The 26,110-nt window shown below is 36.9% G+C and overlaps 1 protein-coding gene across 1 annotated transcript in view; it reads right to left on the bottom strand.

The window, feature by feature from the left end:
- The window catches only part of LOC150080869 (voltage-dependent calcium channel type A subunit alpha-1-like), a 1,489,217-nt gene that overhangs the window by 437,177 nt on the left and 1,025,930 nt on the right, over positions 1-26,110 (bottom strand). The window contains exon 31 of the mRNA XM_090381686.1: positions 13,184-13,279. Coding sequence (XP_090237812.1) covers positions 13,184-13,279 — 96 coding nt within the window. The remainder of the gene's footprint in view (positions 1-13,183; positions 13,280-26,110) is intronic.

Raw genomic sequence — 26,110 nt, 5'->3', positions numbered from 1 at the left:
GTTTGTTAACAAGCATTACCCATACTAAGAAAAATTCTACCCCATGAGTCTCACAACGTTTCTAGAGCCAAATTGATTTACAAGCTCTCACACATTTCCTGCTATTGTTGCAGAAAAATTCCAGATGCCTCAAAATTCATACCCAACTCAATATCAACCCATACTTGTTAAATAAAGCATCAGAATGTCCATGCTTAACATCACTAATATCAAAATATGATAGTTGTTCTACATTATCACTAACTTTGTCCCTGACAGACACCTGGTCCTGTTTGATCTATCCTTATTGCATAAATGTTCCCTGTTTCCCTGCCAATAGTCACCTACAATAAATACTTTTTCTAGGATCTGCACATCCTGTTTGTGGTGATCCCATTATTCAGCCAGATGCATGAGGTTACTTTGAGAACAATGACCCATTTCTTGAAGTGCACAAATTCGTCCAACAAAATTTTAATTTCCCTACCCTCTCTGCAACTGGCACACGTACGCAAAAAAGGCATCTCCTGTGGCATTTTGTCCAGTTAGAGTCATGTTTGCATGTAGGCATACCATCTATAGTGCATGAAATAAAGCTTCTGCATGCACTCCAGCAATACTCCATCGGACAAAAGCATCCAAAGTGCTCTGGATCATATGCTTTGCTGCTCTTGTCCTAGGCATAATCTCAGTTAAAAAAAAAACTGAATTAGTCTTGCAGCACTAAACCCTGCAGCACTAAACCTTGCCAAAGGAAATATCCAATGATTATACTTATCCTCTGTTTCTGTTTACAAATTTTTTGCTACAACAGTATTACAATTTTCACAATGGCTATGGTTGACTAATTTTACATTTAAAATTCTAAATAGTTAGATAAGTACAAAAATAAACAAATCCAAATAAATTTTAATGCACTTAAATATATATATAGTGAGATAACAATGTTTTCTAAGCAAAAACCTGCAAATTATCACATAAAAAAAGTCTTGAATTTACAGGAAATTTTAGCTAACAAATGTACACCACATTTTACCACTACTAATAGTACTTACCATTGATTTAGTAGAAAAGTATAAAAATCCACATAAATTTTAATGTACTTAAAAATATATACTGTGAATTACAATGTTTGCTAAGCAAAAACCTCCAAATTATCACATAAAAAAGTCTTGAATTTACAGGAATCCTTAAAAATATCCATCACCCACATTTTCCTGTGGCTACCACATACATTCCTTACTATCCGGACGTTACTGAGCATCTCGCTAGAGTTTGGCGGGGTTATAAAACACGCTGTGTGCAGCTTCCCGGGCAGAGGTTGCACACAGTGTTGTCTCAGGCAAAAGACCCAATAGCAAAGGACCTGAGTAGTGGAGTAGTATACAGGATAAAATGCCCGGATTGTGGGAAATGTTATGTGGGCGAGAGAAAACGACGGTTCAAGGATCGTCTGGGGGAGCATGCAAATGCTATAAAAACCACTGATTACAATAAGTCTACTGTGGCCGAACATTTTTGGGAGAAGCAGCATCAAATCTCCCCAGAGGATGCAGTTATCGTGGATCGAGCACATGAGTTCTGGAACCGTAAATGGCTCGAGAGCCTACGAATCTGTTCATCCGACCACAATATTATGAATAGGGACAGAGGTATGCGTATGCATACTCTGTTTGAAACTATTATCCTAGGTACGGATGAACGGTTTTGCTTAACACGTTCCCGAGCTATTTCCGCTTCCAGTTCAGACCATGCGCCGGCTGCACCACATGTATAAGTACCGTGAGCCTGTTATATATGGACGTGCTACAGGAAGTTTTGTTACTGCTGAGGAAGGAAGCTGATGCTTCCGAAAGCTCCAGAGATTTGTATCGTTTTTATCGCTTTTAATTCGGTTTATTTTAGTGTATTTTATCTCAAGGATTTTATCACAGTTTTAATGTTTTTTTTTTTTTTACATGTATATAATTTAATTTAATATAATAGAAGTTTTTTTAAGTATTTATTTTATTTTAATTTGTAAATATTTTAGTTACAGTAAATACTTATTCTTATGGTTGGTGTGTGAGCAGATTTAATACTAATATATGAATTTGCCCAACCTCAGAGGCCTTTTTCAGGACCAGGTCTATTAAACCAAACAAATGAGTTATAAAATTTAAGCCTATATCATGGAACTGTTTTGATGAGAGCCTAAGAGATCTACATTTTTATCAAGAAAACTGAATTTTGTAATAAACGAAAAAAAAAAAAACCCAGGTGCTTTTTTTTTTTTTCTCTCCAAATAACTAAAACCAGTACTTAAGATGAACCTCATCTCCAACTAAACTGCACAGAAGAGGTGGCTCTCCCCACCTTTTCAGAAACTTATCAGACCCTAAACGCCATTTTACCAACTGTAAAAACCTTTGCATGGAAGCAGACATTGTTTGTTTCAAGTCCGAAAGAGATCCCCTAAAGGTCCCACACCTTTTCTGTTTTCGAAGCTTCCACACATGATATTTTGCCTCTGTAATTAAAAATATCGTGAACATTTTTTTTCTTGCCCAAGGGATGATTGAATTGCAAGTAAATTACCTCCTCCAGTGTGAACTGTCTTATCCTCAAAAACCTACAAATTCTCTTCCAAACTTCCTGCGCGAATCGACAGTAATAAAATAAATGGTACACTGTTTCAATTTCGGTACAAAATTTGCATAATCTGTTGCCTGTCTGACTAAATCTATACGTGATATCGTTCACTGGTATGTTTCCGTAACCAACCCTCCATGAAAAATCAATACGCGATGGGTAGTTTCCGCCAATTTTTAGATTTTTAAAAAACAACTGCGCATTATGGTTTCCTAAATTTGGCTTTTCTGGATTTTCTGAGTTAAACAGTGCCCAGTAGAGTCATTTTAAACCACCCTTAAAAGGATCTATATCTTTCTCCCTTAACTGCGTGCGCATATCCTGAATTTTTTAAGAATTAATTAAGGCTGTATTAAATCCCATAAAATATTTTTTCAGTACCACTGGTTAGATTGCACCATATTAGCCATGTTCAGCAGTCTCTTACAGCTACACCTCAAATAAATTTTTGGAATACTTATTCCCCCATCTTCCCAAGGTAAAAATAAAAATTTCTAAACTATCTCTTTCCATTTTCCTCCCCATAGAAACTGAAATGTTGAAATGTAAAATCGTCTCATTGTCCTAGCTGTGATTCCTGTTATTAACACCGTGTATAAAATTTTAGGAAGAATTACGGTTCTAACAATAATGGATTTGTTCTCAAAAGAAAATTATCTCACTTCCCACTCTTTTAAACTTTCCCGTATTTTAGTGGTGAGCCATCCTACAGGTAGCATGGGACTCTCTCTGAACGGAACTCCCAATATTTGAATTGATTTATCCGACTCCACTTCTCGTTGTAGTAAAGGCTGATGTACCCATTTGATCCTAGTTTTATCTTCTTTTATGTTTAACCCGACTTCTTACCAAAAGAAGTAACGAGTGACATAAATTCTTCCATCGCATAACTCGTAGTGAGAGTGGCGGTACCATCATCCGCATGCACTATACATTTACACTGCTCTGGCCGCTTTGGCAACGGTATCCCCTGAGTGACCTCAGTTCTGTCAAGTGATTCTTGCACTGCTTCTATTGGAATGAGCTGCAGCCTGGAAAACAAGATGCAGGATATTTCAGAGACTGCTGGGAATCATTGGGGTACAAATAAACACATAGGTTGTATCAGGGTAGCTAAGAAAAGGAACAGGTGCATGTATACTTGTGTGTACACCAATGCTAGGAGTTTAGTAAATAAATTTGATGAATTTCAGGTATTGCTCGAAACATCAAAGGCAGATATTGTGGGGATTTCAGAGACGTGGTGTCACACAGATATATGGAATGCAGAACTGAAATTTGGGGAGTACAATGTCTACAGAAAGGATAGACAGGATAGGAAGGGAGGAGGGGTTATGCTATTGGTTAAGAAATACATAAAATCCAAGGAAGTGAAGCCAGTCGACATTGCTGGACAGTGCAGTGTCGAGTCAGTTTGGTGTAACATAAGCATTGGGAGATCAAAATTGAGAGTAGGAGTGTGCTATAGGCCTAATGACTCTGATGAGTATTATAAGAAACTGTACGGGGAAATAGAATGGGCCAGAAAATCAGAGAGTCTTATAATGGGGGATTTTAATTTCGCAGATATTGACTGGAATTTGGTGGCTGGTCACTCACACACTAGCAAGGCTTTTGTGGATTTATTGGATGATTGTTTTCTACACCAGCATGTTCGGGAGGCAACTAGAGGGAGTAATACTCTTGATCTGATTATCAGTAGTGATTCTTCATGCATTAAGAATCTGCAGGTAAATGAACCACTAGGTGGCAGTGATCACAGTGTGCTGAAGTGGGATTTACTCAAAGAGGTAACTACCATTAGGGGTAAAGGGAAGGGTTATTGCTTTCGTAAAGGCGACTACGATGGACTGAGACAGTATTTAAATTCTATACAGTGGGACCAACTGATGATGTTACCAACAGCAAATTCAAAATAGGAAGCATTCAAAGAACTTATCTTGGAAGCTACTAGGCTTTACATACCAACTAAGAAATATTGTTCAAGGTTTAGGATTAGTGGATGTCAGATGAACTAATGAGACATATGGCAGAGAAGAAAAATGCATGGGATACATATAAATTAACACTTACACAGAAGCCTATGATAGATACAAGTTGATCTGTAACCAAGTTACAAAGGAGGTTAGGCAGGCGAAGGCAGATTATGAGAAATCTTTGGCAAAGGATGCAAAGAAAAACAGCAAAGAGTTCTTTACTTATTTAAACTCTAGAAGGAAGGGGATGAATCAGATTGGTCCACTTGATATCGATGGTTCAACTGTTGATGATCCTGCTCAGGTAGCTAACAAACTAAATGAATATTTTGCATCGACATTCACACATGAGGAGTTATTCAGTGAGAGGAATGCTAGAGGTGTTTTCAACTCTGGCAGTAAGCTAGATAATCTTCTAATAACTGAGAGTAAAGTGGAAGAGAAATTGTTGAAGATAAACACAAGAAAGGCACCTGGGGTGGGTGGGATCTATCCAGTTATATTAAAGGAGGCAGCTTACTTCCTTTGCTGGAGTCATAATCATGAGAGCTTCCTTGGACTCAGGGGAGGTACCCATCGACTGGAGATGTGCAAATGTAACCCCAATTCAGAAAGGAGGATTAAAGGGCGATACAAGTAATTATAGACCTGTTAGTTTAACTTCTGTTCCTGGAAAATTAATGGAGGCACTGGTTAAAGAAGCACTGCAGGATCATCTAGACAAGACTTCAGTTATAGCTCAGACACAGCATGGTTTTGTTAAGGGGAAGTCTTGCCTGACCAATTTGATTGGATACTATGATGCAGTCACAAAAGAACTGGATGCAGGGAATAACTTTGATATTATATACTTGGATCTTAGAAAGGCTTTTGATACAGTTGCACATGGAAGACTGCTGCACAAATTGGAGCAGTGTGGCACTGGACAAATTGCTGCTATATAAAGGGGTGGTTGAGGGGGAGAAGACAGAGAGTGGTAATCAATGGACACTGCTCATCGTGGAGTAATGTTATTAGTGGAGTCTCTCAGGGTTCAGTATTGGGTCCATTATTGTTTTCTGTTTTTATGATATTGATGATGGTATATCAAGCTTAATGTCCAAGTTTGCAGACAATACGAAGGTTGGCAGGGTTGTCAAGGACACTACTGACACTATGCTACTGCAACAGGATCTGGAAACGTTGAGCAGATGGGCTGAGAGGTGGCAAATGAAGTTTAACATTGACAAATGTAAAGTACTACATATGGGAAACAGCAACCCCAGAGCAACGTATCAACTCTGTGGTACTACACTGACAGTGGTAGAAAATGAAAAGGACATGGGGGTAATTGTGCAGGCAGATATAAAGTTCTCTGAGCAGTGCAGACGGGTGCAAGAATAGCTCATGGTGTCTTGTCAATGATATACAGGAATTTTTCTAGCAGGGATAAGGCAATGGTCAGGCCACACCTTGAGTACTGTATACAGGTCTGGAGTCTCATTTTAAGAAGGAGTAGAGCTGCTGGAATGAGTACAGAGAAGGGCAACAAGATTATTGAATGGAACAAAGGGGTGCTCTTACGAAGAAAGGCTTACCTTTTGCAAATTACAGTGTCTGGAGACTAGGCACCGGCGAGGTGATCTGATAGAGGTGTATAAAGCCTTGAATGGCTTGAGCATGCTCAATGCTGATGGGATTCTTCCTCTTGCTCAGAATAATCACCTGAGAGGGCATAAATTCAAATTGAGGAAAGACAGATGTAGGATAGACGTGAGGAAATTTGCCTTTAGCCAGCAGGTGGTTGGTTGCTGGAATAGACTTTCATCCCTTTTCGTGGAAGTTGATAGCTTAAATAAGTTTAAGGCTCAGCTGGACAGGTATTTCGAACGAACAAAGGGGTGAAGTGGAAGTGGTTATTTTTTATTTATTTATTTTTTTTTTGGCTCATGCTGCATAAGTTTGCTTTCTTGCATCAAATGCCTCTACTAATGCTAATGCTATTCCCAGTAGTGATTCTAGTGCTAACGTAAATAACAAAGGACTAAGCAGACATCCTTGTTTTACTCCCTCTATCAATTTTAATGTTTTTCGAAATTTCTCCATTCATCAAAAGTTGTGTGCTACTACGTGTATACAGATTTCTCAGGACTGTAAACAACTGAGATTGTATGTTTGTATCTTTAATTATAGAGAAAAGGTAGTTGTGGTCGATTCTATCGAAAGCCTTTTCTATATCGATTGCTACTAACGCTAAATTGTAACTCTTTCGTTTCTGATATTCTAATATATCTTTTAATAGCCAAAGGTTATATATTCTATCCACCTCCCTGGTATACCATAACACTGTGTGCTTCTAACTGCCTGGGTTAAGTCGTGTTTTAACTTAGCTGTCAAAATCTTTGCAAATATTTTGTAGTGACAATTAGCCAACGTTATAGGTCTCCAGTTACCAATTTTCGTTAAATCCCATCCATGCTTCGGAATGAAAGTAGTATAGGCATTTAAAAAGCCTTCGGGTACAACCCTGTCCTGAAAAATATTGTTAAAGATGGCCAGAAGAATAGGCGCTAACAAGTTCCAAAACTTCTTATAAAATTCAACCCCCAAATCATCCGGTCCTGGCACGCATCATAATTTACATGATTTTAGAGCCACAGTTAGATCTCCCATAATTATTTCCCTGTCCTGTAATGCTTTTTGCTTAGATGTGAATCGTCCAATCATTCAAATGGAGTTGTCTCTCTCTCTTTTTTCTGCAAAGCAAGCTCTTTTTCATAGTAATTTACAAAACTATTCATAATAGTTAGCGTTGTTGAATGTTGTCATCGTCTTTAATTTCCTGAACCGTTTTGGCTAAATTGTTTAGCCTTAGTCTTCTTTGGTAAAACACAGCTGAAGCACATTACTACCACACCCTTTTGGCATCTCTCATATTGTGGATATAACTTCACAACTGTAATAGCCTGTTGTATTACCTGGGTACCTGCCTGCCCACTGATGATGAAGACCAATAGCTTCGAAACGATACCAGAATAGCCAATAATATAGGAACTAGGATAGATCGCACTTATGCAACGAGTCAGTTGAAGGATAAGACAACAATGATACGGCATGAGAAATTTCCGGGAGGTCGACAAGTTTCAGATCACATGGCAGTAATGTGGAAGGGAGATTTATTTACGAACGTTAGTCTGGGAAAAGGCTATTGGAAGCTCAACCCAGCAGCTCTGGAGAGAGCGGATTGGGACTTTACAACAGTAATTAAAAACATAGTACAGCAAGGTGGAAATGAGTGGGAAATGTGGACGAAAATTAAAGAAAGTGCTAAATCATTTTATTACTCAAAAATTAAGGAAAGAAACGAACAACACAGAAACAGACTAAAAGATCTCTTACAAGAAAAAAGAATTTACCAATGGTGCGGGGATGAAAGGGCAACAGCAGAAGTACAAGCAATTATTGACGGCATAATATTGGAAGAAGAGAAAGAAAAAGTGCGAAAAATACAGCTGAAATTTAGGGAGGCTGATAGTCCTTCAGCTGCGTTTTACCAGAGAAGACTAAGGCTAAATAATTCAGCTAAAGCGGTTTAGGAAATTAAAGACGATGACAACACACATTTAACAACGCTAACTATTATGAATAGTTTTGTAAATTACTATGAAAAAGAGCTTGCTTTGCAGAAAAAAGAGAAGACAACTCCATTTGGACGATTGGACAATTCACACCCGAGCAAAAAGCATTACAGGACAGGGAAATAATTATGGGGATCTAACTATGGCTCTGAAATCATGTAAATTACGACGCGTGCCGGCACCGGATGGTTTGGGGGTTGAATTTTATAAGAAGTTTTGGAACTTGTTAGTGCCTATTCTTTTGGCCATCTTTAACAAATTTTTTCAGGAAGGGGTTGTACCCGAAGGCTTTTTAAATGCCTATACTACTTTCATTCTGAAGCATGGATGGGATTTAGCGAAAATTGGTAATTGGAGACCTATAACGTTGGCTAATTGTGACTACAAAATATTTGCAAAGATTTTGACAGCTAAGTTAAAACGCGACGTAATCCAGGTAGTTAAGAGCCCACAGTGCTACGGTATACCGGGGAGGCAGATAGAATATAACCTTTGGCTATTAAAAGATATATTAGAATATCGAAAAAGGAAGAGTTACAATTCAGCGTTAGTAGAAATCGACCTAGAAAAGGCTTTCGATAGAACAGACCACGACTACCTTTTCTCTATAATTAAAGATATGAACATAGGATCTCAGTTGTTTACAGTCCTGAGAAATCTATATACACATAGTAGCACATGACTTTTGATAAATGGAGAAATTTCGAAAAACATTAAAATTGATAGGGGAGTAAAACAAGGATGTCCGCTTAGTCCTTTGTTATTTACATTAGCACTAGAACTACTACTGGGAAGAATAGACAGAACTAAGGCCATTTAGGGGGATACCATTGCCAAAGCCGGCAGAGCAGTGTAAATGTATAGTGTATTCGGATGATGTTACCGCCACTCTCACTACAAGTTATGCGGTGGAAGAATTTATGTCACTCGTTATTTCTTTTGGTAAAAAGTTGGGGTTAAACATAAACAAAGATAAAACTAGGATCAAATTGTTAGGGAAATGGGTACATCGGCCTTTACCACAATGAGAAGTGGAGTTGGATAAATCGATTCAAATTGGGAGTTCCGTTTAGAGTGAGTCCCATGCTACCTGTAGGAGGGCTCACCACTAAAATACGGGAAAGTTTAAAAGAGTGGGAAGTGGGACAATTTTCTTTTGAGATCAAATCCATTATTGTTAGAACCATAATTCTTCCTAAAATCTTATACACTGTGTTTATAACAGGAATCACAGCTAGGACAATATGACGATTTTACGTTCCAACATTTCAGTTTCTATGGGGAGGAAAACGGAAAGAGATAACGCAGAAATTTTTATTTTTACAGTGGGAAGATGGGGGAATAAGTATTCCAAAAATTAATTTGAGGTGTAGCTGTAAGAGACTGCTGGACATGGCTAATATGGTGCAATCTAACCATTTGGTAGCAGTACTGATAAAATATTTTATGGGATTTAATACAGCCTTAATTAAAGGCGGCAATTATCTAGGGCCAAAAGCAGGGACAATTCCTATATATTACAAAAAAATTTGGGATATATGCACGCAGTTAAGGGAGAAAGATATAGATCCTTTTAATGACTCTACTGGGCACTGTTTAACTCAGAAAATCCAGAAAAGCCAAATTTAGGAAACCATAATGCGCAGTTGTTTTTTAAAAATCTAAAAATTGGCGGAAACTACCCATCGTGTATTGATTTTTCGTGGAGGGTTGGTTACGGAAACATACCAGTGAACGATATCACATATAGATTTAGTCAGACAGGCAACAGATTATGCGAATTTTGTACCAAAATTGAAACAGTGTACCATTTATTTTATTACTGTCGATTCGTGCAGGAAGTTTGGAAGAGAATTTGTAGATTTTTGAGGATAAGACAATTCACACTGGAGGAGGTAATTTACTTGCAATTCAATCATCCCTTGGGCAAGAAAAAAATGTTCACGATATTTTTAATTACAGAGGCAAAATATCATGTGTGGAAGCTTCGAAAACGGAAAAGGTTTGGGACCTTTAGGGGATCTCTTTGGGACTTGAAACAAACAATGTCTGCTTCCATGCAAAGGTTTTTACATTTGGTAAAATGGCGTTTAGGGTCTGATAAGTTTCTGAAAAGGTGAGGAGAGCCACCTCTTCTGTGTAGTTTGGTTGGAGATGAGGTTCATCTTAAGTACTGGTTTTAGTTATTTGGAGAGAAAAAAAAAAAAAAAAAAAAAAGCACCTGGGTTTTTTTTTTTCGTTTATTACAAAATTCAGTTTTCTTGATAAAAATCTAGATTTCTTAGGCTCTCATCAAAACAGTTCCATGATATAGGCTTAAATTTTATAACTCATTTGTTTGGTTTAATAGATCTGGTCCAATGGGTTATTTTTCAAATAAAATTCACAAATAGCTTTGAAATGATCGTCTGAATTAAGATTTTTCATGATTTATGTTTGGATTTTATAATTCATTTGTTTGGTTTAATAGATCTGGTCCAATGGGTTTTTTTTTCACATTAAATTCGCAATAGCTTCGAAACGATCATCTCGGTGGTGGTACAGCTGAAAATAAATAACAGTAGTCTTCTCTACTAGAGAAGCATTATTTATTTGAAGTAATGCAATAGCAGCTATCTCGTTGTGAAGGCAACCACAATATGAGGTACAATTAAAACGATGCCCTCTACGCTACATACGTAGCTCAAGTTTATGGGTTAACTGTGGTGTATTTACGCCGATACTATATAGTTAATTATCAAAACCCACAATGATTATGCCTTGTGCATTTCGTTTTCAAAATACGCTATAAAATATATAGTTTGGAGAAAATATAATAACACATAATATTAATTACACACCTATGCAATTATATAAAAGAATATTAAAAGAGTGTTTACATCGTGATATATTGAACAATGAAAACAACGGTGGCAAAATTCTCTCCTACTTCAATTACCATTTTTGCATTAATTCATCAGCCAACTATAAAAAAATTTCACCTACTTAATCAGATAAACACAAATCAGAAACAAAAGATATCGAGGTTCAATAAATTTCAATAAACAGTTGAATAATATTAGTTTTATTTTCAATTATGCATAAACTATCTTATAGTTGCGTTGCGAATTAAAATTGCATTTATTCATATAAAGTTCAAGTAAATTTAGAGGAACAAAAGGTTCAGACATATGAAAGCTATAAATCACTGACGTATATGACATTTTTGTACATGAATTGATAAAAGTCTCATTTGTGCATGAGATGTGACCCAAAAGTTTCCAGATTAGTTCAATAATAAAAGGTTCATAAAATCAAGGTCATATCCAGATTATACAAAAACTATGGTCATATTCAGCCAATGCAACAACTAAAGTCAGAGGACCAAGACATCTTCTTCAAAGTAGTCTCCTTTAGAATTAATTCAGAGGTCCAGCATTTCTGCCACTGCTAAAATTTGTTTTAAGATGACACATTCAGCAGCACCAGTGATTCTGTCTAGATCTTGTAAACTTCATCAAATCTCTGTCTTTGGTACAGATTAATCTTAGGGAAGGAAAAGAAATCAGAGAAGACAAGGAACAAGCTTCAATTCTGAATGAATCAAAGTTCGCTAAAATGTCAGTATGCTTCAATTTTGAATTAATATTCACCAGAATTTTGCTTACAGACACCAAAAAAATTAATTTTTAAAATACCTTTAATGGACACCCTCGGATCTATATCAAGTGAAGAACAAAACAATATATCAAATAGTTGTCTTATTTTTACCTATTCATTATAAAAAAGTTAAACATGACTAAAAAAATTAGTTCATAATTAAGAAAATATTTTATTTACATAATAACAGAATAATTAATATAAATAGCCAATAGTCATTAGGATATAGGGTATCTAAAAAATATTGGTACAAATGTTTAGGGGAGGTAGGTAACATCTAAAGGAATGTGAATTGCATAGGAACCCATAACCGGAAACGTCACGGGAAAGTAGTAGCAGAGGCACAAGAAGCAGAAATGACACAAGACAGTAATTAGTGGCAAACATTTATTTGACATAATATTAACAATGGAGTGCGAGATGAATGCATTTCATGATGTTACAACAGATGCTCGAAGGTTCCACCATGAGATGCGATGCATGCATGACACCGATGCAGCATGGATTGGCGGACACGGTTGAACATACCTGGAGTTTCTTTGACAGTAGCAGCTGTGCAGATGAGTCTCACCACGAGATCCATTTCCGTCTCCACAAGCGATTCATACACGATAGATTTGAGGGGCCCCCCTATAGAAAGAAATCAAGGCTCAATAAATCAGGTGAGCGTGGGGGCCAGGCAACGGGTCCACCATGGCCGATCCATCGACGCCCAAAACGCCTGTTCAAATGGTCACAAACACACCTTCCATAATGGGCAAGCGCCCCGTCATGTTGAAACCAAATGTTGCATCTCACATTTGCTGGAACATCGTCAAGTAACCCTGGTAGAACTTGTTCAAGAAAGATCCGATATTTAGCGGAGTTCATGCGGGATGGTAACAGGTATGGGTCGACTAAGCCGTCACCGACCATACCTGCCCACACATTTATTGCGAAGTGATGTTGTGCTGCATGGGGGCGCACACTGTGTGGGCCCTCTGCTAATCCATACACTAGGTGTATGTCTGCCAGCTCACAGTTCATATATCGATGCATGCTCTTCGTGCGGCAACTACTGCTTGAATGAGTAAACCAGAAATTTTCCCTCTCGCGAACTGATGAACAGCGCTGTGTACTGACTTACAGTGACGTTTCTGGTTATGGGTTCCTATGCGATTCACATTCCTTTAGATGTTACCTACCTCCCCTAAATATTTGTACCAATAATTTTGAGACACCCTGTATATATATGTGTGTGCGCGCGCGTGCGTGTGTGTGTGTGTGTTCGCGTGCGTGCGTACATATTTAGTTAAATATTATTAAAGAACAGTCTGTAACATGCATGAAAAATTAACATACATCACTCCTTACCCCAATCTCTACTACAAGAGCATCAATGACACTACCAATAACAGTGATGAAATCAAAAGTATTCCAAGGATCTTTAAAAAAATTCTGCAAAACAGAATAGAAAGATTTGTTCTTTAAAACTGCCTTGAGAACTTTAAAAACTGATATAACAACTTCTCCCTCTCTCAAAATAATTTTAAAAGTAAAAAGAGTTAATGGCAAAAGTAGATTATGTGATGTTGGAAACTACCTTGAAAACTTTGTTTATTGCTATACACCCAATGGATCAAGTTATTATCATTCTATGCTCATCTGCTGCTCAAACAATTTCATATGCAATTTTATTGGCTGGAATTCTTATAGGGTAAATGATGCTTAGTTTAATTTTCTGTAAGACTGTATACATTCTAGTAATGTGTACATCTGCAAAACAGACAGAATTTTATCTGCTGTCACAAGTGTTATATATATGGGTGTCAATAATACCATATATTCACATGACTGGGTCATTAAATTGGAATTAGCTCCGATAGTAAAAAGGAAATGTGTAATATGACAAATTTTGACATGCAACTCCAGTGGATACTCTGCATATAGCAACAATGATTCATTACAAAAAAGAAATCCAAAAGGCGTTTATTTATGTTCTAAATGTAGGGGGTACCCACTTAAGCTGTAGGTCAAAATTTGCACTGCTGCTGCATGTATTTCCTGATTGTGACCTTGGTGTTTCCTCTTAATGAAAGATAAGTTAAATATATTCGGATATTGGTTACATTTATTGTGTAATATCTCTGTTTCTCCTTTTTTTACAAAATTTAATTCCATTCTGTAACTAGTGACGTGTATGTACTCTATCAATGAAAACTATGCTTATCACTCGGCTAATAGCACATAAAATTCAGTTTGTTTCTTAATTTATATGCCAACAGAATGTAACCATTAAGATGGGTGGTATCAAAATTAGAAGCTTATATGGCATATACGCACTAGTTCATAATGATACTTGATATCTGAATATCAGGCATCACAAAAACCAATAAGATGAATACCAGAGGGCTGCAATTAAACAATAATTATAAATTAATTTATTCTGGATATAAGATGAGGTGCAGGAAGATGAAGCAATAGTTTAAAAACTATTGTTGAAGAAAGTTTAATGGGATAGAAAGAACTTCCCACTAGAGTTATTTATATCTGCAAAATTTAAAATTTAAAGAGGAATTATGAAATATGTCTATGCACATGACCCAATTGAGAGATCAAAACATTATGAAGTAACAACACACACACACACACACACACACACACTGGATTCTATGAAGCCACTGAACATTATGCTGTTCTGGCACAATTCCAGACGATGTTCTATGGATTCGTATGTGGGTAATTCAGTGACCAAACTAGCACCCGGAAGTCACTTTTATGTTCGGTGAACACTCTCAAACACTACCGGCAACGTGGCAGGACACAATAACCTTCTGGAAAATAAGTATGCCATCTGAGAAGACAGATGGCACTGGTGTGCCATCATGATGTCACCATGAAGAGTTGAACCTGATCGGCCACAATGGATTGTTAGTTTCTAGCACTCAGAGCGTGGAAAACATCCCTCATACCAAAATAGTGCTGCCACCTGCCTGTTCCTGTTGGACCAGGATATTAGAGTGATTCCTCTCTGCAGTTTGTTGCTGCACCCTCCATCCATGTGGCATAGCAAGAAACTTGATTGATCAGAAAAGGCAACTCAACTTTTTCCAGGTGTTAATGGCCCAGTGATGCCATTCAAATACAAACTTCAGGTGTTGTTGGCAACGGATGGCTATAATTATAGTACCTTGGCAGGGAGCCCACTCATGGGCTCATGGAATGCTTGGAATGAGCAGGGGCTCATTCCTAGCATTGAATGAGCTTGGAGTCCATGGTCACCCATTCCACTGTGTTCTGTCTATTGGTTTGCATAAGGAGGGACAGCCTACGACCTTTGACTATGACCATTGATGGGCACCTGCCACTGGTCCGGTGCTTTAAACATGGGGATGGTCATTATGTTTTCAATGTAGAGTGAATGTACAGAAAAATAAAATAATATATATATATATATATATTATTAATATTTATATATAAGATATAAGCATAAACGTGTGTGAAATTTGTGTATGAAAACTTTTGAAATTTCACATGCACTTAATGGTTTTATAAACTTCAAAATGAAGTGTTAACAAATTCACATCTATATTTAATTTTTATTTTCTGCAGAATGAATAAAAGTTCTGTTTCATTGAAAAACAACAGGTATAAAAACACAACATTTTTAAATTTTCAAATTCTCCATTTTTAATTAAAAATATGAAAATTTAAAAATAAATTCTATTAAAGAGAAAATTACACGTAGTAAGCATTGAAATCCATTAACACTTAAAGCATTGGTATATTGCAAGCAGAATTCAGGAAAGAAAAGAAAAAAAAAAAAAAAACAGGTATCACCATGACACCATTTTCAGTTATAAAAAATGAAAAATTTGAGCTCTTATCTGATATAAGCTTTTGTTATGATTGTGAGAGATACAATTGCTGGATTAATATGATAAAGAAAGCAGCAGAATGTAACGAAAGCCTTATTATAATGGTAAAAGGCTACTAAAGTTTTGTGGTAGTGAAGACGTGTGTATAGAGGATTTGAGATTAAAATTAATGTTAATCAGCAAACTAAAAATTGCAATTAAAAGCAAAAATAAAAGGTATAAACAAATGTCAAAACAAGCAAAAATTCAAAAGCTCCCAAAAGGTTCATAAAGACAGGAAATTCGGATTCCGTTGGCAGATCTAAGAAATTTTAAAGAGGAAGTTAGAGAAAAGAAAAATAAAATACTAATATGAAAGGTTTGGGAAATAAAACTAATAAATCCATATTGGAATATGCAAAAAATTGCAATGGCATAAAAGCACATTTGAAAGAAAACAAAAAAAAAATCAGAATAACCTAAGGAAATCAAAAATTATAGGAGGCTGAATCTAATGTAGAAGGGAAAGATATTTTTGAAGTTTAGAAGAAATATTTGTATGAACTGCTAAATGAAGAAGCTAAAAGAATCTTGGAAGAGGAAAAGATTTACAGAAAGAAAAGCCATTGAAAATTTTCAAATGTGGAAGGGCAGCAATTATCAGATGAAATTAGAACTCAAATGCTTTCATTTCAAGGGAAACAAGCCCTACAGTGGTAACATCACATTATTCAGAATTGTTTCCCTCTGTTTATCACTCAGCACGTCAAGGATTTCGGCAAAGATGTATAAATGCAAATTCACAAAATGAAGTTTCAGTAACATACATAGTGCCTCCGTAGCCAGGTGGGCAGGAGCAGCAGTGCGTAGCACACGCTTCTTGATCAGACCGGGGTTCGAGCCCGTGACCACCAAATACGGAGGATGCGGAAAGGTCAGGAAATGAGCACCGCATATCCCCGGAGCAATATGGCCTTAGTTGCTAATTCTACTAAAAACCAAACAACAACACCAGTAACATATGATATCCCATTTCTTTATATGAACTAGCAGTTTGTATGTTGGAGACCTGTGGTTATCCAAAATATTCCTACAAAGCCATTTGAAAGTGAAAGTTCTAAAACATTGAAGCATTTTTCAAAGCTTTCCATTCCTGCAGAAGTGCCCTGGTTTGAGGCCCCACAAAAATTTGCCCTCTTTCACAGAATTGATCTTGGAAAATTTCTCACTTAAATAATGAAATCCTCAGAGAAACTAGGCATTTTCTAAAGGAAAAATTCAAAAACAGATGTGGAATCAGCATCCAATGAACTTTCTAGTTCCATTTTTTTCTGACAAAAATTACAGGTTGACCTGTGTAATTTGTCTTAAATATATTAAAACTACCCATTTCCATAACACTGGATGGAAATGTGTTCCAACAACCAATTCCTCTCTGACTGAAAGGAAATTTTCTCATATTACCCTGGAGCCTTGCCTTTCTTTTTTCAATTTAAATTACATTTCCTTATGTGTATAATCCAAGAAAGAGTAAGGATGCCAGCAGCATTTACTTTACTCAATCCACTCAAAGCTTTAACAATTTCAATCAGGTCTCCTTGCAGGTACCTAGTTTATGAGTGCTGAAATTTGCAGAATTTAATTCTTTCTTGGTAAGAATACCCTTTTGCAACCCCTTATTAACACTTCTTGCTCAAAAACTGCAGCAGGATGGAAGCCTCCTCAATGATTCATGTTGAGGGAAATGGACCATAATCTTCCATGCTGGTCCAGTGTGGGTTGGCAGAACGACTGCATTTAGCAGTCAGAGGCTTGAACCCCAGTCTATTCAAAGGCATGTGCTATTGCACTCTCGCTCCTGACCACTTGGCTATGGAAGCAGTGGTAGCTGTTCAAACGATACACATCTACACACATCCTTTCTAAGAGGAGGTTTCCAGACCTGTATGCAGTACTCAAGATGTGGCCTAGCCATCACCTTATGCAACAGAATAATCATATTCTTGTTGAAGGTGGGAAAATTCTTGTATAGCAACAATAAAACCACATGAGATGTCCTAGCAGCTTGTCTGAATGGCTTAGAGAACTTCATGCCAAATTGTAGAATTACTCAAAAGTCATTTTCATTTTTCCACCATTTTGAGTGTTGTCATATTATCCAAATTATATTTTATTTTGGCAACAGTGTTACTCACATGCTTCACCTTAAATGTTAGACCTCAGTTTCAACTTCTCAGCTCACCTACTTAATTTTTCTATGTTTTGTTGCATACTCTGATTACTGATGTTAACCACACCATGAACCTTTGTACCATCAGCAAATGTACACATCAAATGATATACCTTCATTAGTATCATTAATAAATATTGAAAACAATAAGATGGCGCAGCACTGAAAATCTTGAGTTTAAGAGAAGTGTCCATTAATAATTAATCTTGGACTTCTGCTACACAATTGTCCCCTTAATCTAGAGCAGAAACTTACCCTTAATACCACTCTCAATTTGTACAGCCATTAAGAAGTCCGGGGGGGGAGATGTTGAGGCTTTTGCTGCCTGCAAAGAATTGTATCAAAAGCTTAACATCATGCCAAAATTATTTGATGCATCTAGTTCCTTTGTTACAGTATCATAGTAGCTAATCAGACTGGTTAGACAAAATCTTCCCTTAACAAATCTCTGCTGTAACTGCTGTATAACATTTAGGTCTTAACCTTGAAGAATAATCCTGCAATTACAGTCCTGCAGACCTTCTTTAACTATGGACTATACTGTTTTCCCCTGGAAAAGAAGTCAAGCTTACATGTCTGCAATTACTCGCGTTCCTCTTTAGTAGGATAAAGTCAATTTAACAGGGAAGACATCTGCAAATTTCAACTCTGAGCTTAAGGCTGCTCTTATAATGATGGCAAGTTTTTTTCCAGAACATTTGCTCCTTCTTTAAATATAATTGAATAGATCCCATTAGTCCCAGTTACCTTATGTAGTAGCTCATGGTGTATTGTCAGTGATATATAGGAATTTTTCTAGCAGAGATAAGGAAGTGATTATTCCCTTGTATAAGGCAATGGTCAGGCCACACCTAGAATACTGTATACAGGTCTGGAGGCCTCATTTCAAGAAGGATGTAGAGCTGCTGGAACGAGTACAGAGAAGGGCAACAAGATTAGTGAATGGAACAAAGGGCTGCTCTTACAAAGAAAGGCTTAAGTTTTGAAAATTACAGTGTCTGGAGACTAGGCACCAGCGAGGTGTATAAAGCCTTGAATGGTTTGAGCATGCTCAATGCTGATGGGATTCTTCCTTTTGTTCAGAATAATCACCTGAGAGGGCACAAATTCAAATTGAGGAAAGACAGATGTAGGATAGACGTGCGGAAATTTGCCTTTAGCCAGTGGGTGGTTGGTTGGTGGAACAGACTTCCATCCCTTGTTATGGAAGTTGATAGCGTAAATAAGTTTAAGGCTCAGCTGGACAGGTATTTTGAACGAACAGAGGGGTGAAGTGGAAGTGGGATTTTTTTTTTTTTTTTTTGGCTGATGCTGCATAAAGCTTGCTTTCTGCATAAAATGCCTCTACTAATACTAAATGCTATTCAGTTTAGCTTTACAACAATAGCTTTTTCACTTTCCTCTAGAATATTACAAAATTCCTGCAGTTCCTGGTAATAACAAGCGCAATATGGCCTGAGTAGCTCTCATGCCAGAAATACCAATATCTGTAATACTTTTGATATCCCTATCTTCCCAAAAAACTTCATGTGTGAATATAGATGCAAAATATTTATTCAGTTTCCAAGCAACCTTAAAAGGATCATTAATAGTCATGCCATTCATACCTAGTGGACCAATTTAACTCTTTTTTTCCTTATAGTGTTATCATATTCAATCCCAGGGGCTCACATCTGGTGAGTATGGGCTTGGCTGGATTCATCATTCTTCTCTTTCTTGGGGATTCCCTTCTACTTCTGACTCTTGTTCTCTCTCTCTAACCCCCCCCCCCAGGGTAAAAAAAAAATTGGCCAGGCCTCCTTGCATCATATGGCTAACAATAATAGTAATAAGCAAAGCATTCTTTGCCACTTTTTCTTTGTGTTCTTAGCCAGAGAACACTTGTAATCTTAATTTCCCACACCTCTTAGTACCTTGATTGCAGGCTGGTTTAACTTACTTTAGGTTTCTGAGTCTCCTGATAATTTGTAATCATCCCATGCATTTTTATTCTCTGCCACTCGTCTTTTCAGCTTTTTCTGACATCCATTTAGGTCTAAACCTTAAAGAATATCTCTCAGTTGTTATAAAATATCTAGCAGTTCATTCCCTGAGAATTTACAGTTCGTGACATCATTAGTTGGCCCTACTGAAAAGAATTTAAATTTAAAAATTGTCAAAGACCATTGTAGTGACTTTTACACAAGCTCCAAATAGCAGTCATATTTAAGCAGTCCCCATATCACTACCCTATGATCATGGCTAATTAGTGATTTCTTTACTCTCAGATTCTTAATGCATGAGGAGTAACTGTTGATAATCAGATCAAGGGTACTGCTTTCTCTTGTTTCCTGTCTATCATGATGGCGTAAAAAAAAGTCATCAAATAAATCCAGCAATGTTCTGCTACTGAGCGAGTGACAAACTCACAAGTTGCAGTCAATATTTGGAAAGTTTAAATATCTGGGAGATTATAAGTGCCAGTATGAAGAATTTTATACTGGTGCAAATGGATAGGTTTTTTGGAAATTTTTACTGTCTTCTTGCCTAATTAACATATTAAATTGTGCTTTACAAAAAGATTAAATAGACTTAGCCATATTCGTTAGTTTATTTTTTAAATATAGCTAGTGATTTTGTAAGTTATGAGTCACTACTCATAACGCTATTGTATCAGTGTTTTGGCATGAATATTGGCATGTAACCAAGTACAGAGGTAGTGTAGGGTTTTAATTGTGATAAATAAGTAGCTCTAATCACTCATTGGGGATACGTATTTTTTGGTTTAGCTAAGTAATTTTTACATTTTAGCAAGGATATAACTAATTTAGCATTGGGATCGTTATGGTATAGCATAACATATATCTCAAATTTGATAGTGCAATACGTATCACTGCATTTAGGAATCTATTAGTTTAGTTTAGTATTGTCAATTAATTAATCATTAAATATATTAATCCTATAAATTTTTATTGTAAATCAATTAAATTGTATTTAAACACCAGACTAGAGCAGCAAACAAACGGGCACAAATTAGCGGGAGTGCTGTGGCTCAGGGGAGAACCAAAGGGGGCGATTCTCCAATGCAACACAGCCAAAAATAAAAAAATGTGTAACTTGTGAATTGTTTGCAGACCATTCTGGAGCAGTACAGGATCTAGCCAAGGAGGATGGATGTCTTTGTATGCCTGAGGTGCAGAGAAATTGGGTGCAAACTCAGCATTCTGATGGGCTTCTATGAGAGTCTGAAGAGTAGGGTTGATGCCCTCAAAGGAATTAAAATGGGGGCCATCAAGCTGTAATACACATCAGGCAACACAGCAGCAACCTTCAAGACAGAATGCTCTGGTACCACAAGAGGTAATCATTGTCGGTGACTGTAAAAGGGAAAATATATTATGCTGAAAGGATATGTAGAATAAGACAACGATATGTCTGCAGGGAGCAAAAGTGGATGATATTGTAGAGTAGATATCATCTTTTAGGGACACAAAAAGAGTTGATATTGTTGTACATGTTGGCACTAATGACATTAAGAGAAGAACTGTGGACTTCCATAACAAGTACAGGTCAATGTTGAAAAAAATCACAAGTTAGGATTAATTTTGAAAGTGTTTGCAATTCTGTGCAGACAATATAGAAGGGAGTATATGATCAGAGAGTTGCCAATCAATTTGGGCCTGGACATATTAAGAGATTGTGGATGGGACAGAATTTTTCTCAGCTTGGTCAACACTTGTTAAAAGGAGAGACTGCTTCTACAAGGATGGGATACACTTAAATAGAAAAGGTGCAAGAATATTTGCTGATGCTATCAAAGCAGTATTAGGTGGGGAAATTCTAAGAATAATAGATTAACAGTAAACAGAGGTGAAAGTAATTATTACACTGCTTCTATTGGAATAAGTAGCAGACTGGAAACCAAGGTGCTGAGGATTTCAAGAACTGCTTGGAGTAATCATGGGGCAAGTAAAAACTTGGGCAATGTTAGGGTAATTAAGAGTGAAAGCAGATGCATGTATATTTGCATGTACACCAATGATAAGAGTATAGTAAATAAATTTCCTGAATTTGAAGTGCTGGTATAATATCAAAGGCAGATATTGTTGGGATATCAGAGACGTGGTGTCTCCCTTCCTATCCTGTGGTGACAGGATAGGAAGGGAGGAGGGGTTATGCTGTTAGTTAAGAAACACAAAATCTAAGGCAGTGTATCCAGTTGACACCGATGGACAGTGCAACAGTGAGTCAGTTTGATATGACATAAGCACTGGGAAAGCAAAAATAAGAGTAGGACTGTGTTATAGGCCTAATGACTCTGATGAGTACAAAAAACAACTGTACAGAGAAATAGAGTGGGCCACTAAATCGATATTGGCATTGGCATTAGTAGAGGCATATGGTGCAAGAAAGCAAGCTTATACACCATCAGCCAAAAAAGAAAAAAACAATTTCACACATCCATTTGCTCTAAACATTTGTCCAGTTCTTCCTTGAATTTATTCAAGCTATCAACTTCCACAACAACAGATGGAAGTTTGTTCCAGCAATTGACTAACTGCTAATTTCCTCACATTTATTATACAACTGTCTTTTCTTCAATTTGAATCAATGCCCCCTCAAGTTCATAGTCTGATCAAGAGGAAGAATCCCATCAGCACTGAACCTGCTCAACCAATTCAAAACCTTATACACCTCAATCAGATCACCTCACAGGTGCACAGTCTACAGTTACTGCATTTTGCAGAACTTAAACCTTTCTTGGTAACAGGACCTCTTTGTTCCAATCACCAATCTTTTTGCCCTTCTCTGTGCTCGTTTTAGCAAATCTACATCCTTCCTGAAATGGGGCCTCCAGACATGTACACAGTACTCAAGGCCTGGCCTGACCTTTGACTTATATCAAGGGATAATCACCTCCTTATCTCTACTAGTAAAATTAAAGTATATCTGGCAGCCTGTCTGTAATGCTCAGAAAACTTCATATCTGACAGCACAATTACCTCCAGGTCTTTTTCATTCTCTACCAACCCTGAGTGTAGTACCACCCAGTTGGTATGTTTCACTGGAGATACTTCAATCCATACACAGTACTTTGCATTTATCAATGTTAAACTTCAGTTGCCACTTCTCAACCCACCTTCCCAACTTTTCTTCATCCTGATGCAGTAGAATACTGTCATTACTAACCCTGTCACCCTTTGTATCATCTGCAAATTTGGACATTAAGTAGAATAGACCATCAATATCATTGATAAATATACATAACAACAATGGGCCCAATATTGAACCTGGGAGCCTCCATTAATAACATTAGTCCATGAAGAGCAGAGTCCAATGATTACTACTCTCTTTCTTCTCTCACTAAACCATCCTTTAATCCATTGTAGCAACTTGTCCTTATTGTCATAATGCTCCAATTTGTACAGTGCAAATTGGAGCTGTGCAACAATTCGATTTGTGCAAAAGTATCAAAAGCATTTCCTTAAATCCAAGTATATGATATCAAAATTATTTTTTGCATTCAGTTCCTTTGTGATCACATCATAGTATCCAATCAAATTTGTCAGACAAGGCTTTGCCTTAACAAACCCATGCTGTGCCTGAATTATTACTGCAATTTTGTCAAGATGAACCTGCATCGCTTCCTTAACCAGTGACTTCAATATTTTCCCTGCAACAGAAGTTAGACTAACAGGACTGTAATTACCCATGTCACCCTTTGATCCCCCCTTTTTAACTGGGGACACATTTGCACATTTCCAATTGGGGGGGGGGCTCCCCTGAGTCCAAGGATGCTTTCATAATTATGACTAAGGGTTTGCTTACTTCCTTTCATATAACTAGATAACATCCCATCCACACCAGGTGCCTTTCTTATGTTTAACTTCAACAATTTCTCCTCCACTTTGCTCTCAGTTATTACAAAATAATTAAGCTCCCTGTTGTAGTTTAATAAGCTTATATCCTCCACTTCCCTACAGAATTCCTCATGTGTGAATGTAGATACAAAATACTTATTCAGTTTCCCAGCTATCTGAACAGAATCATCTACAGTCATGCCATCAATACCAAGCGGACCAACCTGATTCATCCCATTCCTTACAGAGTTTATATAAGTAAAGAAGAAGCTTTTGCTGTTTTTCTTTGCATCATTTGCCAAAGATTTCTTGTAATCTGACTTAGTTTGCCTAACCTCCTTTGTGACTTGATTACAGACTATCTTTTATCTACCATAGGCTTCACTGTCGCCTGATAGTTTAATGCATCTCATGCATTTTTCTTCTCTGCCACGAGTCTCATTAGTTCATCTGGCATCTATTTAGGCCTAAACCTTCAACAGTATTTCTTAGTTGGTTTAAAAAACCTAGTAGCTTCCGGGATTAATTTGGTGAATGATTCCCATTTAGAATTTGCTGCTGGTAACATTATCAGTTGGTCAAGTGATAGAATTTAAAAATCTGTCTAAGATCACTTTAGTCACCTTTATGAAAGAAAAAACCCTTCTCTTTACCCCTGATGGTAGTTACATTTTTATGTAAATCTCACATTAGTACACTTGAACACTGCCACTGATTGGTTCTTTATCTGAAAATTCTTATATGCTTATAATGGGGGATTTCAACTTTACAGATATTGACTGGAACTTCTGAATTGGTCACTCACACACTAGCAAAAATTTTTAGGATTGATTGGATGATTCTTTTATACAACAGCATGATCGAGACACAAAAAGAGGGAGTGATACTCTTGATCTGATTATCAGCAGTGATTATTCACGCATCAAGAATCTATAAAGAAGATTAAGGAATCAATAGGTAGCAGTGATTAGTGTACTAATGTGGTATTTACTCAAAAATGGATTTACTCAAAAATGTGGTATTTACTCATTAGGGGTAAAGGGAAGGGTTTTTGCTTTCATAAATACCACTACAGTAGTCTCAGACAATTTTTAAATTCTATACAGTGAGTCCAATTGATGACATTACCAGCAGAAAATTCTAATCGGAAGCAATCAAGGAATTAATCTTGGAAGCTACTAGGCTTTTTGATCCAACTAAAAAATATTGTTCAAAGTTTGGGCCTAAATGGATGACAGATGTACTAATGAGACTCATGGAAGAGGGAAAAAATGCATGGGACGTATATAATTTATCAGGCAATGCAGACGCCAATGGTAAATATAAGCTAGTCTGCAATAAAGTTACAAAGGAGGTTAGGCAAACAAAGGCAAATAATGAGGAATCTATGGCAAAGAGTGCCAAGGAAAAAGAGCAAAGACGTCTTTACTTAGGTAAATTCTATAAGGAAGAGGATGAATCAGAATGGTCCACTTGATATCAATGATTTGACTGTAATGGTCCTGCAGATAAACTGTATGAGTAGCTGAAAAACTGAATGAGTGTTTTGCATTCAAACATGAGAAATTATGTACAGAAATGGAGGCCAGTATTTTCTCAAACTCTAACAAGGAGGTAAATGATTTTGTAATAACTGAGAGAAAAATATCAAAGATAAACCTAAGAAAGGCACATGGGATGGATGGGATCTATCTAGTTATATTAAAGGAAGTAGTAAAGGAAGTAAGCAAACCTTCAGCCCCGATCATTAGATCATCATTGGATTTAGGGAAGGTCCCAACAAACTAGGTTTGTGCAAATGTATCCTCAGTTCACAAAGGGGTATCAAAAGGTGACATGAGTAATTACAGTCCTGTTAGTTTAACTTCTGTTCCGGGGAAAATAATGAAGTCATTGGTTAAAAAAAAGCATTGTAGGATCATCTAGACAAGACTGTAATCATAGTTCAGACACAACATGGGTTTGTTATGGGGAAGACTTGTCTGACCAATTTGATTGGATACTATGATGTGGTCATAAAGGAACTGGATACAAAAAAAATTTTGATATCATATACTTGGTTTTCAGGAAAGCTTTTGACAGTGTTGCACATGGAAGACTACGGTCAAATTGGAGCGGTATGGTATTAAGGGCAAGTTGCTACAATGGATAAAAGGGTGGATGAGTGGGAGAAGACAGAGAGTGGTAATCAATGGACATTGCTCCTCATGGACTAATGCTATTAGTGGAGTCCCATAGGATTCACTGTTGGCCCACTGATGTTTTGTATATTTTTCAACGATACTGATGAAGGTATATATCAGGCTTAATGTCCAACAATGCAGATGATACAAAGGTTGACAGGATTGTTAATGACAGTAAT

This window comes from Mastigoproctus giganteus, chromosome 9 (genome assembly GCF_048544385.1).
Source record: "Mastigoproctus giganteus isolate SK-2022 chromosome 9, ASM4854438v1, whole genome shotgun sequence".
Taxonomy (NCBI): domain Eukaryota; kingdom Metazoa; phylum Arthropoda; class Arachnida; order Uropygi; family Thelyphonidae; genus Mastigoproctus; species Mastigoproctus giganteus.
This window is presented reverse-complemented; position numbering and strand designations above follow the sequence as displayed.